Consider the following 26,410-nt stretch of genomic DNA (forward strand, 5'->3'; position numbering starts at 1 on the left):
GCCGTGTAAATTTGCCTCAAAGTAGACAAGTTATCCTTATCATCCTCCTTAATCTTCCTAAGGATGTCACTTGGTCTACACGCTTTCATCGACCTCACCGTTTCCAATTGATGTGGTTTCAACCCACAAACGGCCGCGTGTCCAACAAGAGATTCCGGATCATCATGATTGTGACAACCATTCATCACTTTAGAGAACTTGTATACCCTACTACCATCGGGTTTCTCGGGTCTATTAACTATAATCTTAAACGGGCAACCATACTTCTTTGATTTAGTAATGTATTCCCTTGTCGTCTTCTTCACGTACAGTCTTTCCTTTGCCCAATTACTTTCTTGCTTTCCACCTCTCTCACAAACAATTTCCAAACGCTCTTTGCTTGAATGACGGCTTAAAACTAATGCGCATTTGATCTCTATTCCCTTGTCTATAAACCATTGCTTTGCATCGTTTCCATCTTTACATTCCAAATCGGTAAAATAGTGGGCAGAGGTATCAAGACCCAACAGAGATACGGCTTCGGATTGATCTTCTTCAAACGCCACAACAACCTACAACAAATATCAACAAGTTGATGATTCAAAATCGGTTTATATGTTACAGTCGAATAAACCGATTCCAAGTAATCGGTGTATATGTGCAACTATAAAGACCGATTTAAGAATTGTCGTAAAAAATTCAAAGTTCAGAATCGGTTCACTTCTAGTGTCATATAATCCGATTATTGTTCACATTTCTCTTGGAACTTTAAAATCGGTTTACATATACACGAAAATAATCCGATTGTCAACTTTGTGTTTTCTACTTGATTATTTAAGTGAAGAAATCGGGTTATTAACATCACCAAAAAAAAAACAGATTCTGGTCACGTACCTATGGAGACAAAAAATTTATTACAATCGGGTTATATGGTGACTAACAAAGACCGATTATAGATCCAAATTTGGGGATTTTACCCAGAATCGGTTTATGTAGTGTTATCGAATAAACCGATTCTGGGTTAAAGTTTTGAAATTTTTTCCTTTTTTGAGCGATTGGGACATGCAAATACATGTTTGTAGATCGTTATAACTCATACCTGTTTATTAAGAGCATTATCACCTTCTTCTTCCCGACGAAATTATTTTTGTGCTTGAATAATATCCCCAAGCATTCTTTGGTTCACTTTGTCTTCTTCATTCAACAAATTTTCCAATTCGGTAGGATCGAAATCATGATAATCTGATGCACCCACCTATTCATCACTACTAGAGTCTTCATCATCACTATATTCTTTCATTTTTGCTAAGAAAATCAAAAACCCTAGTTTTTCCTTTTTTCCCTCTACTTCTTTCGCTCCAAACCTTAGAAAATAAAAATGAATTTCTACTCTAATCCAAACAATATAATCCCACTCAAACACTTATTAAATTAATAAAAATTAACTTAATTAATCATCACTAGTTTAGTAAGGGCATATTAGATATTAACATAAATAATGGATAAGGGATTTCTACAAATTACTTCCTAATGACCCTATTTTGTCATGTAGTTATAGGCTCCAATTAAGTGGCATAGGCCCCAATTTAGCCAGGTAAATATATCCCACACATTTATTAACCATAACCCAAAAAATTTAAGTTAAAATGAGAATCCAAATACGTTTTAATTTTCACTAACAATCAAACTTAAATTCTTCTCTTTATTCAAAATGAACCCTAATTTTTATTTTAATCATACTTCATCGTATTTCAAATTAGTTAAGTATTCTCTTATATTGCTCACACAATTGTAAACCTTATTTCATATTTTTCTCTATAAAAAGATCATAATTCTAATTCTCTCTAAAATGATTTTTTTTTCTCTTCTTAATCATGATATTGATAATAAAAAAATAGAAGGGGTATATATTCTAATTATCAAAAATTTCCACAATAACATCAATAGAAACGGAATTGACTTAGTGTTTGATTCTTTTCTTAGGACCATTTTCCTCAAACTCTATGAACACAATCAATAATAGAAACTTTTCCAAGATGATTTTTTTTCTCAATCATGATTGCACCAAAATTGATTGAGGATATTGATTAGTCTTCAAAAATGTTAATCATGTCAAATATCTCACATAAATTTAATTATAAAAACTAGATAATTAACTTTTCTTTTGTTGATTTATGGTTTAATGATCATCTTATTGGACGATGTATAATAATTATGTATAATTTTGTGGGCTATGTGTAATGATTTTAAAGGTCCGTTTGGCTAGATAAAGTACTTATTCTAAATGGGTTATGGTTAACAAAAACTTGTACTACATTTAAGAGAAGTCATCCTTATTTCTTAAAGAACCATGTGAAACAAATTTTATTCGTAATTGTAAAAATGGGTTTCAACTTTCGAGATGTAACTTGTATTACTAAACTACGACTATAAATACTTGAAATATAAAAAATTGCAATACATATCATAAAAAATTAAAAACCAAATATCGATGCATGGACGATAATTTCACACAAACCTAGTGTGGGAGGGAGAGCCCATTATTTCACTACCCAGAATCAATGAAATTTTCCTTGCACGTTTCTCCCGATAATATTTTCTAATCAATGACTATGAGTCTATGACCGATCTTATAACAAGAAATATTGAGACTACTTGATGGGCTGTTTTAACACACAGCCCAGCGAGTACTTCATAGTTCAGTAGTACACAGTCCACAAGAAGCAACAAAAACAATAATGGATACAAGCAGTGTTGCACTGTTACTTAACAGTTAACAACACTAATAATCTAATTTTAAGTAAAGTAAAAAAGAGCTAGAGCCTCCTCAGAGATGTTAGTGCGGGTTTTGATTTTAGTAACTTAATTTTTATACTGTCTCACGATTTACTCACTTGTTTCGGCAAGATTTCTGTTGTCTCGTCAAGTTTCTCTGCCAAATCCTGTTTCGCCAAAATTAAGAGACTTATTGCGGCCGTAGACAGTAAATCTCACTATCTACAGAAGGAGTAACACTGGTATATGAAACTTGGTTTTCTGAACTATTGTTTACAAAATCTGGTTAAATTAGGGCCTATGATGATTAATTGGGGCTTATGGATTTCTTCATCAACCCAATAGAAAATGATAAGGGGTGTTTAAAATATATTAAAATACTAGATTATCCTTATACATTCTTAATAATTCCTAAAACAAATTCTAAAATCTAAATCATTTCTATTAACAATCTTCAATCAAAAATTAAAACCCAATTCATCAAACAAAAAAAACTAAAACCTAATCACAAACAACAATTCAATTCTTTATTTTTTGGTTTTTGCAAAAAAAAATCGGCGACAAACAAATTAGAGTGATTGAGTTAACTCTCTTTAGTCTGTTCCTTTAGAGAAACTCAACAACGATTAAACCATGAATCTCTGAAATTTCTTCATCTAATTTTCTGAAAAATCAACCCAGAATCGGTTTATATGTGCACTAGAATAAACCGATTGTAGTTGATGTTACCAGGAATCGATTTTTGGTGTACGCATATATAAACCGATTCTGAGTCCAAGTTTGGATTTGTAGAGAAATCAAGAATCGGTCTGTATGTGCCTATATAAACCGATTATGTGAAATATCAAGTCTTCTGTATGTTTTTTTTTTTTTGCTAGAATCGGATTATGTGAAAGACCACGTAAATCGATTCTGATTAACCCACTTTTTTTTTCTAGTTAATACTCGATCACAGAATGAGTAAGAAATCTTACTCGATTTCAGTTCGAGTACAGGTGAAAATAGTGTTATACACGTATGATTTTGCACCCAACTTGAAAACGAGTATAATTTTATACTCGAATTGAAAACGAGTATGAATTCTCAAATGATTTGAAAATGAGTACTGAAATCATACTCATTCTTAACTCGAGTATAAGTATGGAGTAGAATAAATGTTAGTTGTATCTGATGTTTAACAACACATACTTTCCCGATCAAAAAGAAAAAATTACCAGAATCTGTTTATATTCATGTCCATATAATCCGATTCTGGATAATCGGTTGATTTTCATGTCAATACAAACCGATTCTGGGTAAAAGCAAATTTCAAAAAATTTATGTATGTTTTTGAAGTTACAATCGGTTGATACTAATGTGAACATAAACCGATTCTTGGTTGGTGTTTTTAAAAAAAATTCAAAATTTTAAATTTTTCATGTTTAGATGATTCATTAACACAAGTTAATTTCACATCTAACACGATTTTTTTACTACTAATCAACTAAATTAACGCTAAGTAATCAAGGGAAAATAGCCATTCACTAAAATAGTTGGATAAGGGGTTTCTAGAGATTACTTCTTAATGACCCTTTTTTTTAAACATAGGCCCCAATTAATCACCATAAGCCCCAATTTAGCCAGATTAAAAAAGGTACTTAGTTTGGTGGATAAAGCACCAATCGAATTAAACGATCACATTAGTCTCAAGTCTAAAGTTTGTGCAAGGTTGTATTGCCTTTTGTAATGATTCTGAAAAACTTTCTCTCTCCTTGATTGGCCAGGCGATTTTGACCCCGAATCAAGGAGATTTTATTTTGTTCGTCTCTCTAGGGTTTTCATGTTACTTTCTCCTCCGTCATGGCTGAAGATGGTGGATCTGGTGTTTCTCTTGTTGTTTCCACTCTACCATCATCCTCCGAGAAGGTAGAGAGATCAAGTGTGGGAGGATCGAAATCACCCTGGGGTTTCTCCTAAAATGGTTTGGTCGGACTTATTTGAAAAGAGAAGAGAGGTTGCTCCTGATGCTAACCTAGGGTTCACACTTCCTAGTTCGATTGATGGTAATAGAGTTGCAGACATTGAATTTGAAGATGTTTCTGAAGATATCTCAAACTGTGAGAATTTATTGATTGGGGTTTGTTTAGGTAAGAAATTACCTTATTTGATGATTAAGAATTCCGTGTCTCGTGCTTGGAAGCTCAAAGGTGAGATGAAAATGACCATCCATGGAGACTCTATTTATGTTTTTGAATTTGATAATGAGGATGATTTTCTCAGTGCTTTCGAATTTGTTCCTGTTTTTGTTGCTAATCAATTGTTTCCAGTCAGACCATGGCATGAACTAATTGAGCAAGAATTAGCTGAACTTAAATCAGTTCCAACTTGGGTAAATCTTCGCAAGGTACAATTACATATGTGGATTGCTAATTTCCTTTCTTAGATTGCTAGTTTTATTGGTAAGCCTATAATGATGGATCATTTTACTCTGGCGAAATCAAGAATGAGCTTTGCTAGAGTTTTGGTTGAGGTAGATATTAATTGTAATTATCCTACTTCTTTACCTATTTACTATAAAGGGAAGCATATTGTAGATGTTGATGTTGAGTACTCATGAAAGCCACAAATCTGTTCTGAATACACATGTTTTGGTCATACTCTGGCTAAGTGTCCAAAAGCTAAGACTAAAGAGATTAAAACACCAGCTAAGCAAGTGAAGACCACCACCACTGGTGAACAACAATGGGTTGTCAAAGGGTCTAAGAATAATTGGCATAAACTACTTATTAATACAAATCCTAAATCATGGATGGATCACGAAAAAATGGAAGATGATACTATATCTCTCGGTGGAAATAAAGAAAATGAAATCATGGATGTTGAGAATTCAGTTAGCATTACCACAGAGAACATGTTTGATATTTTGATTGAGGAGGATAGGGAGAAGCAACAGGAAGTTATGGGTCCTTTGAAGACTATGATCCAAAATTTCAACTCATGTACTGAGAATCAAAGCAAAAATGGTACTTGAATCACACAATCAAATGCTTCTGGTTTTGGTGGAGTTAGAGGTAAATTCTTACCTAAACCTATTAGTGTCTCTAGTTCTACAGCTTTTTCACCAAAGGGATTAGATCTTAAGAAATCTTCTAGGCCTCATAAGAGGCCACTCTCTCTTCTTAATGATAATGTTTAATCTAGGTCGCTGGAACATTAGAGGGCTCAATGACCCTCTAAAGCAACGTGAGCTTAGTAGATTTACTTTATCAAATAAACTTTCTATTTTAGGTGTTGTTGAAACTCATGTTCATCAGTTGAATAAGGATACTATTAGATTTGATGTTAATAAAAATTGGAATTTCATTGATAACTACATTAATAATTCTTATGGTAGACTTTGGGTGGCGTGGAATCCCCTGGAAGTTACTGTTTCTGTTATTCATACTGCTGGCCGAGCTAAATTTTTAGAAGTTGTTACTAGTTGTAACTTAAGGTTTGCTGTTACAATGGTTGAAAAGACGAGGGTACCCAAATATCCCTCAATCTAAAACTTTTCCACCTATAAGTCCTTTCTCCGAAAGTGATTGTCTATGGACTGAGTCGAGACAATGTAACTAATCGGTTCACACTTCCTGTGATCGTTTATGGATACGAGATCGAGACAATACAATAACGAAGTATGTATACTTGATAAAAGGTTCGGACTTAACCAAACACAATAGGATTACTATAAATTAAATAGGAATTAACGTTTGTGTATTTTACTTCTAATTATAATATAAACAATTATAATCACGGAAATAGAAAAGTAAAAGCCACATCAAGATTTTGTTAACGAGGAAACCGCAAACGCAAAAAAACCCCGGGACCTTGTCCAGAATTGAATATTCTCAGGATTAAGCCGCTATACAAAATCAATCCAACTTCGTATAGTTGAGACCAAGCAACTAAATTCATAGTTCACCTAGTTTCGTCTGTATTCCCACGCCTCCAACTTATGAACAAGTCACGTACTTGGAACAATTCCTTTGGTTCGTATTCCAAACAGTAAAGGAACAAAAAATATGTTTGGTATTAACTCTTTTCAACTAGGTGATGTGAGTTCGACAAAAGGCTCTTCTGTTTATCTCAAAAAACTCCTTTTTCAGGTCCTTAGATCTATCCACTAACGACTACCAAAGTAATCGCCTAGATTTTGCAATCAATACCTTGAATCACAAAGAATCGTATTGATTCTGATATACTCAACTAATCAATCCAATCTACCACAAGTATAAACTGATTATAGTTGGATCCTCTTTAACCGAAACAAGTATTGTGCACACCAAATATTATGAACCCAAATCAGAAATCTTAAAAGTCTTCTTTGTCTTCAAATCTTCTTAGATATTCAATAAACACCTGCACGCAATCAACTTTAATCTCTTGTGATCAATAACGCACAGAACGGAGTCTGTTAATAATGGATTATCACAAGACGTCTTTGGATCTACAAATAGTCTAAAGATCCCCGTTGAAACTTCGATCTAGTTTGAGTGAATCTTATATCAGAAGAGAAGATTTTCAAGCATAAAAAAACTAGGTGCAATCAAAGTTCAACAACCGTTAGTCAATGAAATCAATCGAAAACTAATAATAAACCGCAAATGTCTAGTTTCCCACCAACGGTACTAATAGAGCTTCTCAATCCCAAAAAAGTATTCAAACTGAACGGCCGTAAGAGATTTCGCCTAATTAGGTTACTTTCCTCTCCGAATAGGCGGCTCCACCAGTAACAACACAACTACGTAGTTTTAATGGCTCTGAGGATTAGTTTGCTCGAAATGCAAACTTTGGTATTTATAGACCAAAGAAGTTTGAGCACCAAGGAATTTCCAAAACTAAAAATATTCTCAAGGCATGCAATGTATTCCAGATTCGGTTTCCATAATTCCTGGAAATGCTTTGTCCAAACATTGACCGAAAATCTCTTATAAAATCTCCAATTAGTAAATGCACATTACCAATTTTCATTTTTCTAAAAATAAAATTAACAACCTTAATTAAAATATTCTTAACTTATATTTCGATCAGGGATTTTCTTTAGCTATTAAGGAATATCTTTGAACAATAAAAGATAAGCATTACTGCACATGTTCAAAGAATGTCGACATCTTTACTTTGTAAGTCCTCTTTCATACTTACAATCTTGAAACCGATTTGCCACACTTCCAAAAAAGTTTAGAATTGGTTCATCTGACTTTCAAGAACTATGTGATTGATTAAGAACACCCAATCACAAATCATGGGTTTAACGGTTCTACCAAAAAAAGTTTCGGTTCTACCTCCACGTGAGTACTGTGCATAGTCACACTAGCTTTACAAAAAAATTTGGTTGACTAGATACTAGGATCGGTTCCCCCCATACTTATGGTAACTACTTGTATTTACTGCACATGTCCATAGTATCGGTTCCACTTTTACTAAAAACGTGTTGCACATGTTCATAGGATCGGTTCCCCCATCTGCTAAAAACGTGTTGCACCTCTTACAAGGATCGATTCCCATTTTGTGATCGGTTGCACCTCTTCATAGGATCGATTACGCTTTGCCTAGAGTTGGTCATACCAATAACACTAAATCGATCATACCATCTCAGGTGATTACTTAAGATCGGTTTCATTAATAAAAGTTATACCAATACAAAAGTTATGGCTTGTGAATATTTTTACCAAGAACATAAACAAGTCATGAGAGGTTATACTAATCACACATATTGGTAGTTTAAAATATATGCAATGAATCACAATACCAATAATCCTAGCGATTTCCCTTTCTATTTACAAAACGAGTTCATGAATTTACTTCCTTTAAACGAATGTAAAACATTATTTCCTAGGATGAAATCTTCACCTCATACCCATACATAATCACAATAGCATTCAAAAGATTATGTCGATATATTATATACAAAGTTTAACAGTTAAGCAATAAACCTCGTATTGTATTCCTTAATACTACGTCTAACTAGAGTATAATCATTCATGCTTCGCAGTTATGTTTTCAATATGCAAGACTTGAAAGATACGTTATGGAATGAAACTGTTCAAGTCAAATATCACTAACCTCAAGTGGAAGGATGACGTTGTCGTTGTAGCTCCTTACTTCTTCACTTCTTCAAGTCTTCCCAATACTTGTAATGTCTCATATCCTAATACTTTCAAGCTAACCTATACGAAGTTGACTCTAATATATAATCAGGCGACTTTTTAAATGAGTTTTGGTTCACTAAAATATGACAACCAAACTTGGCATACCAACGTTTGGTGGGTTCAATCGAGTTATTCTCTAACAATCTCCCCCTTTGTCAATTTCAGTGACAAAACTATTAAATCATATGGATAAACAAATTACAAGAATTCATTATACATACGCTTGATTTCCGAATTCAACAACACAATAACCTATATACATTCAATCCATAAATGTCGTTGTTGTATGGGATGTCGTAGGCTCAACAAATTAATAAATATATTTCCCACTAATTAACTGGTAATATTGCGATTGTAAGAGATCGTTCCCACCGAGAGATGTGTAATTGATAGGTTATTTGATCAGCAAGATAAAGTAAATAAAAAATGGGGTTGGTTGTGAGATAGATAAAAAGACAATAAGAAGAAAAGAGATGATCAAGGAATCCTTCGTCGTTACCAAATGTTAACCGGAAATACTTATCTATTGTTCGTAAGAACCATTCATCACTAACCGTAGAATACATCTAGATCATGTTATCCCCAAAACTCCTTCAATCAATGGATACGGAAGTTCTAGCCTACTAGATTTTATCCAACGAACCACCAAGTACTATATCACTCAAGGTGTAATCCAATCGAACGCTTTACGCTTTGTGAATTTAGGTTGATACCAGTAGTTAAACTCTTAGATCAAGGTTTACTTGCTGGTGTTGTCTTCACACACGATTCCTCCAAAAAATCCCTCTGTAAGGTCTCGCGGTTTCTACTTGTGTAGAGAGTTAATCGACGATTACTTATCTCATAACTTCTACTAGCGATAGAACAATCAATAGACGAATCTAGTATGCATCCCAAATCAATCTAAGAATCATTCATAAACCCTAGATATGGTTAAGAAAAACGATGATGATAAAAACTCTGAATAAATTTGTATTAATATTAAAGCTTCACGCTTAGAACATTGAATTCATCCTTAATCAACAAAATATTTAGCTACTCATATTACAAAGAAGATGAATAATGGTGGTTTCCCCCTAAAGGGGTAAACCCTAGGTTTTTATGTAGAACTTGTGTTATCCTAATCGATGATATGACCTAATACCTTTTTATACGTTTAGATTTCTTTGTCTCCAAGTATTTAGTTCGGTTCAAGAACCCGACCCGAAAACACGACATAGCGAAACCAAACGTGTGAATACACATTTCCCATTTGCTAAGTTCGCGAACTTCAAAATCCAGCAGAAATTTTCGTAATTATGTCTGCGAACCCGGTATGCGAACCCAGTTCGCGGACTTCATTGTCTTCGGTATTTGATAAAAAATGTTTTTGGCCACAACTTCTTCATCCGAACTCGGAATGACCTTATTATTTTTATCTTTCAATTCTCTTCAAGATGGTGATGAGAAATCCTTAATTTGAATGAGTTAAGATCCGTCTTTGGCCCGTCTCTTGATTTTGAGCGTTTTGCTCCTTTTCGTCGCACTTCCTCCACTTCTCTTGGACTTGGGCACTTGGATACTTGGAATACTTCTCTTCCTAGCTCTTTTCAGCAATTTATAGCTCCTTTTTGGATGATTCACCTAATTGATATAAATAAGAGAAAACCAAAGTAATAATACGAATACATGCAAGAATAATAGCTAAAACAAGTATGGAATGGGCACTAAAATCATATGAATTATGCACTTATCAAATTCTCCCACACTTAGCTTTTTCTAGTTCTCGAGCAAACTAAATAAAACTAATACTAGATACAACAACTCCATGTCGTGAGGACACGGTTACTCTTTGCATGAATAATAGGCCTTTAAACCCCTAGGTGTCCCTAGTGGACGAGTTATAGTCTCGTGAGGGAGTACAAGAGGTATACCCGCAAAACCTACTACAATTTTTCTCCTTGGAAGAACCACTAAGGATTGACACAAAGTAATAGCTAAATAATTGGCTTGCATAAGTTCTTTAGCCACAAACATCCCACATACATTTCAATCCGCACACACAAGCAATTACTTACGTGTGACATTCAAACTGATTGCAAAACTCTACTAAGATAGTCATCGTACTTGTTACAATGTTTGTCACAACACTCGCATACTGAAATCACATGGATAGATAAGAAAATGGAAATAGAAAAGTGAAGTGTGCAAATGTTGAGTTAAGTGAAAGATGTTACCCACAATACTTGTATGAATATCGTCAAAGGATCTTTATTTTATAGCACAATAGTTTAGAGAAGCTCCCATTTAACTCGACCACATGATTAGATACTCTAAGCGCATGTTCCTTTTCAGCAAGTACATGATAGTTGCCTTGAAACAGGGACAACGTTTCACACATACTGCTATCAAAGTGTCAAGAACCTCATCAATAGTCATTTTGACTTGCTATATAATGATGATATGGTTTTTGTTTTCATCGGCTATGATTAGTCGGCAATTCCAGACCTATCATTTATTAGTGTCGATAAATGAAGAGGAGTCTTATATATATATTTCTTTCTTATTCTTTTCTTTTCTTTTTCTTTTTCTTTTTTTTTTCTCTTTTTTTTTCTCGGCTCACTCTTTATGAGTGTAAGACAATTGTCTTATGGGGCTTTTAAATACTCAACCAATGATTACCTTGATACAACATTCACGGTAGTATCAGGATCCCACCAAATCACTTTAGAGAAACATATAACCGCAAAAATAAAAAGAAAGTGATTCAGTAATGATTAAATGCAAGGATGAATCTTTCAAATGACTACCATAGCTTATTTTCGCATTCAGTTATGAACATATACATATTTAAGGATTGTGGAATGACAAAATGGAACTCAATCTATAGCCGTAAGAATTGTTTCAACCTTTAAAAGGTGTAGAGTGTCATCCTAAATAGCCCATAACTAACTCCAAAAGATGAAGTCTCAATAATTCAAGAAATCAAAGAGTATTATTTGTTTGTTTTTTATGCAATCCAAACATGCTTAACTACTCCCCCACACTTAAACTCAACATTGTCCTCAATGTTCAAAATCGAAAATTCTGATTTCTGACATTACAGCAAATTAAACTCGCAAAATGTACCAATGGGTAGGGAACTAGGAAAAACATCCTAAAGAAAAGTTGTTCACCTACGTCTTATATATGATGTGTTAAAAAGGCACCGTGTTTCGATAAGCGGTCTGACTTTTATGGCCTCCGGACTGACTGACATGCAATCTGAAAAGGTTCTGAAAAAATACCAAAACTCAAATGTCCAGGATTATCGGTCAAATTTAACAGACTCCGAATTCATATTTTCTTTTTGGAAAAGAAAGGTATGTCTATACTCTTTCAAAGTTGGGGTCAACCACTCAAATCGGACTCTGTATGAAGTCTCGAAAGTTGTTTCCATAACAAGTGCGCAGTCAGAATTTTCTGACGAGAATAGTTTCGTCAAAACTTTCATTATAGATATAAGACTTGTAAAATCTAAGATGAGAATGCAAGATATGATATGAAAAACTAAGAAAAATAAAAACAAAAGGTATAGAGATACAAAACCGATGGGTTGCCTCCCATTTAGCGCTTGGTTTAACATCGTCAAAGCCCGATGTTATTGTTATCGTCCGTTTACCAACAATCTGAAAATTTGGTAATCCTTCCAAATAACAATTTGAAATTCAAATAATAGCTTCACAAATACATTATCACAAAATATAAATATTTAATCTATCACTTTACTGAAGTTTCCCCCACACTTAGTCCTTTCTACTCTCGGAAGTGGATAGAGAACATTGAATTCGGGAACTTCAAAAGGTTCTTCAGCTTGGTGAACCTGCACAATACTCGAATCAAACACATCAAGTGGTGGATACTTATAAGAAAAATAATTATTAAGAATATTAATAGCACATATGATGTAGTGCAAGATATGGCAGAATCTTATTTGAAAGGAAGAGATCAGCGAAAGAGTATTCGTTAACCATGCAAGAATATCTGCATGTTTGTTATTTTTGTTAAGAAATAAGAGATATCTTGCATGATATCGTATTTGGGTAGATTTCCTTTTATTTGCATTAATCTTAGAAGATATTGTCTTTAAGCCTAATAAGGCCTATATATGTCCTCGTCTAAAAGAAAAGAAGACGGACTTTGAATAATCATATTCTTCCTTTGAGAAGTTTTATACATTGTGTGATTCCTAGTACTAACGTTCTACACCATTTGGTATTCAGAATCTGGGTATCGATCCTTCCAACATGGTTCGTGGTAGAGGTCAGGGTGGTCCTCGCGAAGCTCTAGTTGATGAGGTGATGGAGAGAACTAGATACGATGAATTATCACGCACGGTTGAGCAGCTCTCCGGTCAAGTAGCAACATTTTTACAACGACATGAGCGCCGTCGTCCTCCTACGGATGAATCCAATTCGGATGGAACAGATGACGATACTGATACTGAAAACCCCTTTGCTGGGCGTGAGCGTGCTTCTAGGAGTTGGGAATCGTCATTCCGCATAAAGATTCCTGAGTTTCATGGTAGCGGTTTATCACCGGAAGATTGTATAGACTGGTTCTCTACCGTGGAGGAAGTTCTGGAATTTAAGAGGGTTCCTGATGATCGAGTGGTTCCGCTTGTGGCTACGCGCTTTCGCGGAAGGGCTGTTGTTTGGTGGCGTCAGTTGAAAGCATCTAGAATTCAGAAAGGTAAACCTCCTATTACTTCCTGGGCAAGGCTTGAAAAGTGTATGCGTTCAGCCTTTTTGCCATTTAACTATACCAGAGAACTGTATATTCGTTTACAAAATCTTCGTCAGGGTTTTCGATCCATTGATGAATATACGAAAGAGTTCTATGATTTGGTCACTCGGTCAGGTATTACAGACACCGATGATCAGCTTGTATCCCGCTATATAGGTGGTCTGCGTGAGACTTTCCAGGACACACTAAATATGTTTGATTATTTTTCTGTGTCTGAGGTTCACCAACGAGGTCTGCGTTTGGAAAAGCAATTATCCCGTAAGTCAATTAGAGCAGCTGTTGGCCGTCCTACTATTGCTCCTTCACAGATTGCTTCCGCTCAACAGAATGTTAGTACGTCTCAGAGGCCTGGTCCTAAATGCTACCGATGTGGTGATCCTGGTCACTTGGCAAACGATTGTCGTAAGGCTGGTCGACCTGGCAAAGCTTTACTCGTAGAGACTACTGCTGCTGATGATGTCTTTGCTGATGCGGAGGAGACATCAACTGAGTTCGATGAAGTATTTCTACCAGGGGACCAAGGTGACTGCTTGATGATTTCTCGACCATCATTCCTGGCGCCGAAGGTCGACGCTGACGAGTCATGGCTCAGAAAGAACATCTTCCAGACAACGTGCACCATAGAAGGCAAAGTCTGTCGAATGATCATTGACTCAGGCAGCTGTGAGAACGTGGTGTCTGAAGAAGCTGTGAGAAATCTCAAGTTATCAACAGAGAAACATCCTAGTCCGTACTCTCTTCACTGGCTGAGTAAAGGTTCGGAGGTAACTATTTCCAAACGTTGTCTTGTGAAGTTTTCCATTGGTTCTATATACGAAGATGCTTTGTGGTGTGATGTCGTGGTTATGGATGCTTGTCATTTGCTATTGGGACGACCTTGGAAATACGACAGGGAGGTAATGCACGATGGTAAACTAAACACATATTCATTCTGGTTCAAATCGACTCGCATCACGTTAGTCCCTGCCAAGGAGGCTGTGCACAAACCACTCTCTAACCTGGCTTCCAATTTTCTGTCTTGGCGTACGTTTGAGACCGAGATGATAGATGAGGGTATTGTGTTCATCTTGTGTGGTCTTTCTCCTGCATCTGCGACGGCTGTGGAGGTTCCGTCATGTATCCAGGGAGTATTATCGGACTTTGCAGACATTTTTCCTGTTGACCTTCCGGAGGGGTTGCCTCCATCTCGTGCTATTCAGCACCGGATAGACTTAGTACCAGGATCGGTTCTTCCTAATCGAGCTCATTACCGTATGAGCCCAAGAGAACACGAGGAACTACAGCGTCAGGTAGGGGAGTTATTAGCCAAGGGTCTCATCAGGGAGAGTCTTAGTCCTTGTGCAGTTCCGGCGTTGCTCATTCCTAAGAAGGATGGTTCATGGTGCATGTGTGTGGAAAGTCATGCTATTAATAAGATTACGGTGAAATATCGTTTTCCCATCCCTCGTCTGGATGATATCCTGGACCAGCTTCATGGTGCGACGATTTTTAGCAAATTGGATTTGCGTAGTGGCTACCATCAGATTCGTATACGGCCTGGAGATGAGTGGAAGACCGCTTTTAAAACTAGGGAAGGACTTTATGAATGGTTGGTGATGCCGTTTGGTCTCTCCAATGCTCCAAGTACGTTTATGCGTGTCATGAATGAAGTATTAAAACCATTTTTGGGTAAGTTTGTGGTCGTTTATTTCGATGACATTTTGGTTTATAGTACTAACTTGGATATGCACTTGCGTCATCTTCGTGAGGTCTTAGTAGTCTTACGCCAGCAAAATTTCTTTGCCGCTACAAAGAAGTGTGTCTTCGGTACAGATCGCATTTTGTTTCTTGGATACGTCATATCCAAGGATGGTATTTCCGTGGATGAATCGAAGGTTGATGTTGTGCGTACTTGGCCTTGTCCGCAAACAATCCATGAGGCCAGGAGCTTTCATGGGTTCGCATCCTTTTATAGAAGGTTTATTCCCCACTTTAGCACTATTGCAGCAGCAATCACCGACTGCATGAAGGATGGCAAGTTTGCTTGGACAGACGCAGCTACAGCAAGCTTCATCTTGCTGAAGGAGAAGCTTTGTTCTGCCCCTATATTGTCTTTACCAAATTTTTCTTTACCATTTGAGGTTCATACAGACGCCTCTAAGGTGGGTATTGGTGCCGTCTTAACCCAAACAGGTAAGCCGGTCGCCTTTTTCAGTGAAAAGTTGAATGGAGCCAAACGTAATTATAGCACGTACGAATTGGAATTTTATGCCATCATACAGACTCTCAAGCACTGGCGTCATTATTTGATTCATTCCGACTTTGTTTTGTTTACTGACCACGACGCTCTCAAGCACATAGGTAATCAAGACAAGATGAATGCACGCCAGGTTAAGTGGGCTAGCTATCTGCAGGATTTCACGTTCGTCCTCAAACACAAGGCTGGTACTCAAAACCGTGTGGCTGATGGTCTGAGTCGTCGTCGGAGCCTCTTAACATCTCTGCGGACTGAAGTATGGGGGTTTGACTCGTTTGCGACATTATACCAATCAGACCCATATTTTTCTGTCATATTGGAAGCTGTACGTGCTGGCAATAATACACAATTCTCCTTGCTGGACGGATTTATCTTCAAAGGTACTCGACTGTGCATCCCGTCCTGTAGCTTGAGGTTGAAGATCATCCAGGAGATACATAACGAAGGTCACTTTGGTCGTGACAAAACATTCCAACTGATCTCTTTCTCCTATTTTTTGCCGCGTCTTTTTAAGGAGGTCCAACGATTTGTCTCCCGTTGTCACGTCTGTCAGATCTCTAAAGGGTCAGCTACGAATGCGGGTCTTTATATGCCGTTGCCAATTCCTTCGAAGCCATGGATTGATATTAGTATGGACTTTGTCGTCGGTTTACCGCGCACTCAACAGGGAATGGATTATGTTTTTGTTATAGTTGACAGATTTTCCAAGATGTCACATTTTGTAGCATGCAAGAAGACTACGGACGCGGTTAATGTGGCGCTATTATTTTTCAGAAATGTGTACCGTCTGCATGGTCTTCCGGAATCCATCGTTTCTGACCGTGATTCTAAATTTCTTAGTCATTTTTGGAGATGTCTTTGGAAATTGTTACGTACGGAGCTAAAATTCAGCAGCGCTTATCACCCACAAACGGATGGGCAGACAGAGGTAGTGAACCGTTCTCTTGGGAATTTACTTCGTAGTTTGGTTGGGTCTCACACTAAGCAATGGGATCAACATCTGTTTCAAGCTGAATTCGCTTTCAATAGAGCAATTCATAGAAGCACAGGGTTTAGTCCTTTTCAAGTGGTCTGTGGGTTTAACCCTCGTTCCTCACTCGACCTAGCACCGGTCATGTTGAAACGGCCGCTGATAAGCATCGTCGTCATGTTGAATTTGAGGTAGGTGATTTCGTTTGGGCTGTGCTTATTAAGGAACGTTTTTCGGCGGGTACATACAACAAGTTGGGTCCTCGCAAGATTGGTCCATTTGAAATAATTGAAAAACTCAACCCAAATGCTTACCATCTGAAGCTTCCCAGTCATATTCATACGGCTGATGTGTTCAATGTGCGTCATCTAATTCCCTACCACAGCGACTCGTCCGATGATGATCTTCCTAACCTGCCTAATTCGAGGGCGAATTTCCTCTTTCCCGGGGAGAATGATGTAGTGCAAGATATGGCAGAATCTTATTTGAAAGGAAGAGATCAGCGAAAGAATATTCGTTAACCATGCAAGAATATCTGCATGTTTGTTATTTTTGTTAAGAAATAAGAGATATCTTGCATGATATCGTATTTGGGTAGATTTCCTTTTATTTGCATTAATCTTAGAAGATATTGTCTTTAAGCCTAATAAGGCCTATATATGTCCTCGTCTAAAAGAAAAGAAGACGGACTTTGAATAATCATATTCTTCCTTTGAGAAGTTTTATACATTGTGTGATTCCCTAGTACTAACGTTCTACACCAACATATACCCAAAACTAAGTGAGGTAGCTCCTTAAAAATCAGGTTAACGACTCTTTTGGAAACTATTTCAATTGGGATATGAGAATCAAAAGATATAAAATAATGCAAAGGATTAGACAAACCTTTCACAATATCTTGTATTACGGGATCTTCATAATTCTTAAAGAATTTTAATGAATTATTTACCTCATTTGTATCGTGGTCTTCTATCAAACTATTTAGCCATTCTTCGTCAGTTTCTACGTTGATCGGAATCTCAGCATCATTATAATCCTTGGAAAGCTCAATTTGGTCTTCCACGACTTTAATAAATTTGGTTTCATTCTCAATCGCAGTCTCTTCATCAACACTCTCATTATCCGAATTGGAATCCTGCCTTAAAACGTCTAGTTCATTGATACAACTCCTAATTTCTTCGTTTGAGTACGTTACACCGTTTATAACAATAGATATGTCATACCCAATCTCCTTCTTTTGAATAGGCGAATGATCTTTATTATGATCCGTAGTTAGAATAATCGTATCATTGTTGCAAGGAATTTCAAGAGGTTGTTCATCTTCATCGGAATCATTATCAACCTCAAAACCGCTAACATCCCAACGACGTTCGAATTCCATGTCTATGGACTTCTTAATTTCATCAAGAGTCTCTTGTTATGCACCGGCTTTTTCCAGTTGGTTGTATCGCGCATATAGTTTTCTGATGTTAACACGCTTTCCACCCTTGTGCACAATCTCCTCTTTTGGAAAGAGTGAAGGAAAAACACGAGAAAGAGGAATAGGTTTTGATTCAGTATCACAACTTTTTAGTTACAAATTCCCTTTCATCTGCACATTACTAGAAAATAATTGATCAGAAGCATAACTATCCTTCCATCCTCGTGATTGTTCACTTACATAGCCGTCATAAGGTTCTTGATATGTATGAGAATAACCAAAAGGTTCAGTGGGATATTGATCATAACCAAAAGATTGGTTTTGATTATACCCATAGGATGATTGGTAGTTGTCATATGAATGAAATTGAAAACCATATTGATTACCACTCTTGTGCTCCGTACATGTTATTTCCGTAAAGAAACATGACGACTCACAAGAAAAAGAAAACCAAAACAAAAATCTAAAAAAAAAAAAAATTAAATAAATAAAAAATCAATTAGCGACTGCTCCCCGGCAGCGGCGCCAAAATTTTATGGGTTGTCGTAGGCTCAACAAATTAATAAATATATTTCTCACTAATTAACTGGTAATATAGTGGTAGTAAGAGATCGTTCCCACAGAGAGCTGTGTAATTGATATGTTATTTGATCAGCAAGATAAAGTAAATAACAAATGGGGGTTTGGTTGTGAGATAGATAAAAAGACAATAAGAAGAAAAGAGATGATCAGGGAATCCTTCGCCGTTACCAAGTGTTAACAGGATTAGAATACTTATCTATTGTTCGTAAGAACCATTCATCACCAACCGTAGAATAACAGCTAGATCAGTGTTATCCCCAAAACTCCTTCAATCACTGGATACGGAAGTTCTCGCATACCAGATTCTATCCAACGAACCACCAAGTAGTAGATCACTCAAGGTGTAATCCAATCGAACGCTTTGCACTTTGTGAATTTAGGTTGATCCTAGTAGTTAAACTCTTAGATCAAGGTTTACTTGCTGGTGTTGTCTTCACACACGATTCCTCCTCAAAATCCCTCTGTAAGGTATTGCGATTTCTACTTGTGTAGAGAGTTAATCGACGATTACTTATCTCATAACTTCTACTAGCAGTAGAACAATCAATAAACTAATCTAATATACATCCCAAATAAATCTAAGAATCATTCATAAACCCTAGATATGGCAAAGACAAACGATGATGATAAAAACTCTCAATATATTTGTATTAATAATAAAGCTTCACGCTTAGAACATTGAATTCATCCTTAATCAACAAGGATTTAGCTACTCATATTACAAAGAAGATGAATAATGGTGGTTTCTCCCTAAAGGTGTAAACCATAGGTTTTGATGTAGAAATTGTGATATCCTATTCGATGATATGACCTAATACCTTTTTATAGGTTTACATTGCTTGGTCTCCAAGTATTTAGTTCGGTTCAAGAACCCGACCCGAAAACACGACATAACGAAACCAAACGTGCCCTTAGGTCTTCCAAGGTGTGAATACACGTTTCCCATTTTTTAAGTTCGCAAACCCAGTCCGCGAACTTCAAAATCGAGCAGAAATTTTCGGAATTTAGTCTGTGAACCCGGTATGCGAACCCAGTTCGCGGACTTCACTGTCTTCGGTATTTGATAAAAACTGTTTTGGACACAACTTCTTCATCCGAACTCGGAATGACCTCATTCTTTTTGAATTCTTTTTATATTTCAATTATCTTAAAGATGGTGATGATAAATCTTTAATTTTAATGAGTTAAGATCCGTATTTGTCCCGTCTCTTTATTTTGAGCGTTTTTCTCCTTTTCGTTGCACTTCTTCCACTTCTCTTGGACTTGGGCACTTGGATACTTGGAATACTTCTCTTCCTAGCTATTTTCAGTACTTTGTATCTCCTTTTTGGATGATTCACCTAATTGATACAAATAAGAGAAAACCAAAGTAATAATACGAATACATGCAAGAATAATAGCTAAAACAAGTATGGAAGGGGCACTAAAATCATATGAATTATGCACTTATCAGCTATTGACATTATAATAACAAATCTAATACTCCCCCTAAAGGTAAGATATGTAGATTTTCAATCCGCACGTCTTTGTTATTCCTTTGTAGCCCATATAACTACAAGTACCATATGATATGCTACTCCCCCTTAGTCTATGCTTTAGTCTTTTCGTTAGATAAACGTTTAAGCACCAATGTACTTTCCCTTAGTGATACCAATGAATATAAATCAATACCAGTATCACTTGTTTGCTCCATATATTTCTCCTCCTTTTTGTCACAAAATGACAAAAAAAACGAAAAAATAAACGACAAACTGGTAGGCTTGGGAATGTGTGTAAAATAAGAGAATAAGAAGCCTACATGTTATAACCGCAAGTGCACGGTGTCGGTTGTAGCTTGTGCAAATACGGGTCGAATCCACAGGGACTAGGGTGTGTAAGTTGAAGTTTCCTAAACTATTCTAAACTAAGCAGTGACAGTAAACAAGAATGTGAACTTCAGTGACAGTGAGCCAAAGGCAGTGATAAAGAAACAAAGGAAGTGAGCCAAAGAACACAGAGTGTAAACACTAAGAGTGAAGGTACTAGGGCAGTGAATCCACCACTAACTTATACTAGTTATTCTACTAGTGATCCTAACCTTGTCCTTATAGTTGATAACAGGGGAGATGCAAGTCTTCTGTGTATCTAAGGTAACTCCTATATGAATAAATCAATCACAACAGCTAAGGTATCTTCTCCAAAGCATCAACTGTCTGTTTAAGGCACAGCTGATCAAAGGGTCAAGATGTGTAATGAATCATGAGCTGCAGTTCTACAACACTGGAGTGTTCTAACTACAATGGATGCATGACATTCACTGTGAAAGGCTAGTGTTGAAGCCCCTAAGATGGAATTCTATTATAAATAATTTAAGCACAACAAGATTATTATCAAGAGCATGAATAACAAGTAACAAACTAGAGCTTCATCTAAACCATAGAAGATGGAATTAAAACATCATGAACATAATTGACAGTGCAAAACAATTGAAAATAACACAGTTGAGGAACTGGCTAGTCCAGTCCTCTTGGGTGAAGCTCTGGCTAGCCCAGGCATCCCCCTTACAACACAACATACACCCCCTATTTATACTTACAAAACACAAAATTAGGGTTTGTAAAAAAATACAATTAAACCCAAAATTGGTTCACCTAACCTACTGATAACAACCCAATCAATCAACCCATGCTTCAATTAGACGTACAATCATGTTCCCCCAATTATCCCCAAATTATGAAATTAGGGTTTATAAGAAATAGAAATTAGGTTTACCTAATCACTGCAAACTCTTGATAGCTCTCACCCATGCTTCCTTACGATCTTCTGATGCTTCCCACGCCTCCAATTGATCTATATCATCAACTAATTTCACCAACTCACTCTTAGGGTTCAGTGGTGAGAGAATAGGCGAAATTAGTTGTTTGAGAGAGATTAGAACGTGATATAGGTGATGGGTCGAGTGTGTATGATGATTTGAGAAGAGATGGTGGTGGTTGTGGTGATTGAGAAGGAGTTGGTGGCGGAGCAGGTGGTGGTCGTGGAGTTGCAGAGGAGAAGAAAGGGGGAGAAGAAGGAGAAGCCGATAGTTTTAGGTTTAAGGTGTGTTTGGGTTAGGGTATAGGTATTTGGTTCTTAGGTGTTGAGCGGATTCATCAAGTCTCGATGATACGCGAAGCTGAGCCGTGGGATGCGGAAATGATAGATTGATCTAACGGCTACAAGTGAAGAGTCTGGTATCGACCGTCGGATGCCTGATACAACGAAACTGACGGCTCAAGATGGAGTTAGGTGTTGTAGTGTTAGACAGGAGCTTCAGACTTTGATGCACTATGATGAAGCGACCGTAGGATGCTGAGATGATCCAATCTGACGGCTGAAGATGAAGGCGGGTATGGATATTGGAAATGGGTTTGGGTGAGGGTTTTGGGCCTTGGGTATGCCAAGCCCATATCTTCTTTAAGGACAATTCTTCCTCTTCAAGCCCACTTCCAGTTGATCCGGCTCTTGTAAACATCATTCTTCGCTGCCTTTCTGCGGGAGTCTTTGACGTTTCTTTGTTCTTTTCGCTCCGTGAGTTAACCAGGCTTTATTTAGTACCTAAAAATGCAAAATTAATTAATAAAAGTATTTATTCTTGAAAACAATGAAAATACAGAATATGGTATAAAATGTAGAATTAATGCACAAAAGATGAATTAAATGCCAAGAAAAATATATAGAAATATGCACTTTTTAGAACTCATCACAAACCGAAAGGATCTTACAAATCTCAAAATAGACTTGCAAACCTATAAGAGTTAAGAACGAGGGTTCCACACACCATTTTTAATAACCAATATCAAAACCGAAACTACAAAGTAATTTTGTTTTGATACGTTACCAAGGAAACAATTGCTCGAAGCAATTTTCCCTAATAGTTTAGCAAACCAAAAATCGACTAAGCACCTTAGTTCCTTTACTAAACCGATTGTATAAATACAATCGCTTGTTCGATAAGACCAAAATAAAGATAACTCTATTTTTCTCATCAGGTTCTAATTATCCATATAACTTAGACCTTTCAATTTTAAACAAGACAAGTACGAGGTTAGTTAACTAGTATTCCTTGTTAATGCATTCGATTAGACTTGAATAACCAAAACCTCCACTTTGATAAGTCTAACTAAGATCAGAATTAACTTAGTTTCTCTTATCCGGAATCGAATTGGACTAAACAATTAATCCCGTAAACCTTTTCTTTCGTTAAACCATAAACAATTCATACAAACCAAAATAAATCAATTTGCATAATTATTCACCTCAACCGGAAGCAATTGAAACAACGTAGATATTAAATCACCGCAATTGCACCGAAATTTTGTAAGCCTAAACGATTGATACCAAACAATAAAGCAAGATAACAATATTTTTTCTTAACCAGAACCAATTGAATCACACACACATCCATACACAAATAATGGAATAAAACATCAATTGTACCGAAATTTTGTTAAGAAAAAGCAATAAATATATGCAATAAACTCGGGCTTTTCTTAAACATGAAACGATTAACTAACAAAGTCGTTACTTCAAATTTCGCATCATCTTCTCCAATATGTTTGCATCTTCTTCCAGAGAGAACATCCAGCCTTATGCAAAACAAAAGAATAACAACAGCCAACCTTTACCAGAGAAAGGTTGAAAACCGATTTTAACTATTGCAAGCAAAAGTTGAAAACTGTGAAACACATATGCTTTTATGCTAATGATGAGTGCTAAAAAGTGCATATTTCTATATATTTTTCTTGGCATTTAACTCATCTTTTGTGCATTAATTCTACATTTTATCCCATATTCTGTGTTTTCGTTGTTTTCAAGAATAAATACTTTTCTTAATTAATTTTGCATTTTTAGGTACTAAATAAAGCCTGGATATCTCACGGAGCGAAAAGAGCAAAGGAACGGCAAAGACTCCCGCTAGGAGGAAGCGAAGAATGATGTTTGCAAGAGCCGGATCAATTAGAAGTGGGCTTGAAGAGGAAGAATTTTCTTAAAGAAGATATGGGCTTGGCATACCCAAGGCCCAAAACCCTTACCCAAATCCATTTCCATTATCCATACCCATTTCCATGAGAGCCGTCAGATTGGATCCATCTCATCATCCAACGACCACCTCATCATTGTGCATCAAAATCCAAAGCTCCTGTCAAACACCATAGTACCTAACCCCATCTTGGACCGTCAGTTTTGATGTATCCATCATCCAACGGTCGCTCCACCCCCATCTCCATCGCTCCGTTGGATCATTCTATCATCTTTTCATCCAACGTTTTCCCATATCAGAACATCTAAAATTGATGAGTCCGTCTAACACCCTAGTCACCGAACCCTATTACCCAACCAAACAGACCCTTCTTCTCCATCGGGTTCTTCTTCTCATCTTCCCCAAAAACTCCACAGTCCTACCACCATACCGCCTGCAACTCCACTGCTACCACCATCTCTTCCATCACCACCTCGAGCTTCACCATCTCCATTATCCAGAACAAATCAGAGCCATCACCATCATCCAGCTCCCTAGTATTTCCCTCTCTTGTTCTTAGCATCAACCCTAAGTGCTACAAATAAGAAAGAGAAAAGCTAGGGCATCAGTAGACGCAATTGGGAGAAGTTCAAGCTGAGGAGGAGCAGAGGGAACAACAACAGGGCATGGGTCGAGCTGAATTCGCAAATGGGTGAGAGAAATTGAAAATCCCCAAATTTTAGGGTTTAGAAATTAGGGATTTGATGTAAGCTATAAATAGAAACTGATGTAGAATTTTTAAACGGTTCTTGGGTCATCCGAGATACCCCCTAATTGGGTTAATTTCATTTCAATTTCCATTTCAAAGCAATTTAGGGTTCTTCAATTTCTGTTCATATTTGTTCTTTGATGTTTAATTCCATCTTTCAATTTTTGTTTCTCACATGTTAGTTAGTTTAATTTCCTGTTTAAATCTTAGAGAAGACTATTGAACCATGTTGGTTAGCCATTTGGGTTAGACCCTGTTGAGCTCAAAACACTTAGGTTAGTGACATTCCAAGGGTTCACTGGCTTGTGATTAGTGGTGCTTTAAACAGACCATTAATTCTAGGAGTTAGTAATAATCTAAGGGAGGAACAAACCATATTAGTTAGAAACCTAGGAACCTAAATGACCTGTGATTGTTTATGCTTTAATCAGATAGGAAATGCTAGGGGTTAATCTAAGGATTTTAGGTAGTTAACCAGCCACATGACAAGGATTTATCCTAGGCTAACTAGCTAGGTGAAAGAGAATTCTCATCCATCTCCATACACTTCATTCCCATCCACATTCACATCTTCCATGTCCTGTTCTTGTTAATTTTCTTTCATGTCCTGTTTTCAAATTTTAATTTTCATGTTTTCACTTTTGTTATAACTGTTAGTTCTGATTTTGTTCACTTCTCACAGCTCTCATTTCAGTCCATTCATGCTCTGTTAGCAGTTAGAGATAGTTAGGAAAGAAAGAAAACAACAATTGTTCCCCCAAGTCTCTATGGATCGACCCGTACTTGCACATTTGCCACTTTCGACACCGTGCACTTGCGGTTATAATTTCTGTGACTCTTTTAGAGAGCCACCAAGTTTTTGGCGCCGCTGCCGGGGACTCGGTTGTGGCGCATATGTTGTTTTTCTTTCCTTGCTCATTTGCTTGCTGTTGCTCTTAGCTTGCAGCTGCACTTGCATCATTTGTTGTGTACAGTGCATTCTTGCTGTTTGCATCTTCATCTATTTATTTGCTTGATGTTCTTGCACAGCATCAGAGCATCTTCTTGCCTGTTGCTTTAGTGCACTGCTGTGAACTGCTTAGCCCATTTGCACCTTTGTTACTGGTTCTGCCTTGAACCTGGTGCTGATGCTGCTTGCACTGCCTCTGCTGTTGCTGGTGAACTGGTGGAACTGAGGCTGTTACTCTCCCTGTTGCTGCCTGCTGCTGCCTTCTGCACCTGTTGCTGTTGATCTGCTCCTGCTGCAAAGCCCTGAGCTGGTGAGCCTGCTGAAGACCAAGCCCAACAGGACTGTGCTGCTGAGGAGAAAATCACAAGCCCAACTGGGCCTGCTGAAGTTGCTGCCAAGCTTAACAAGTTGAGCCAAGCCCAACTGGGCCTCAACAAAGACAAAAGCTTAGGATGATCCAAAGCCCAACTTGGCTTTTGCAACCAAACTAAGCAGCTGGGCTGTGCTTAAGCAAGTAAGCCTAAACCCATTAAGAGAACCCAACCTGTGGGCTTCCATTTTTAATTTGTGGGCTTGTAATAATTTTTTCCATTTTTTTGTTGGGCTTGTAATTTAAGTTAACTTTTGGGTTTGTATTTGAGCTTAACTGTGGGATTGTCCCTATCAAAATTTTGGGTTTCAAAAACCCAACAAACAACCTAAAAAAGTTTAACTGAACCTACCAACTCAGCTGGGCTTCGTTAGTTTCTGGGCTTGCTGAAGTCGTTAGTGGGCCGTGTACCCAAACTCTAGGCCGAAAGTTGGGCTCTGTTTCA

General features: G+C 37.0%; 1 protein-coding gene across 1 annotated transcript; it reads left to right on the forward strand.

The window, feature by feature from the left end:
* The first annotated feature begins 4,711 nt into the window (after nucleotides 1–4,711).
* On the forward strand, nucleotides 4,712–17,089 carry LOC113338571. The gene is made up of 5 exons (XM_026583962.1): nucleotides 4,712–5,122; nucleotides 5,177–5,263; nucleotides 5,402–5,756; nucleotides 5,935–6,257; nucleotides 13,166–17,089. Exons 1-5 carry the CDS (start codon nucleotides 4,712–4,714, stop codon nucleotides 17,087–17,089), a joined length of 5,100 nt encoding a protein of 1,699 aa, XP_026439747.1.
* Nucleotides 17,090–26,410: the final 9,321 nt, after the last annotated feature.

The sequence above is a fragment of the Papaver somniferum genome, unplaced genomic scaffold (genome assembly GCF_003573695.1).
Source record: "Papaver somniferum cultivar HN1 unplaced genomic scaffold, ASM357369v1 unplaced-scaffold_19, whole genome shotgun sequence".
NCBI classification, from domain to species: domain Eukaryota; kingdom Viridiplantae; phylum Streptophyta; class Magnoliopsida; order Ranunculales; family Papaveraceae; genus Papaver; species Papaver somniferum.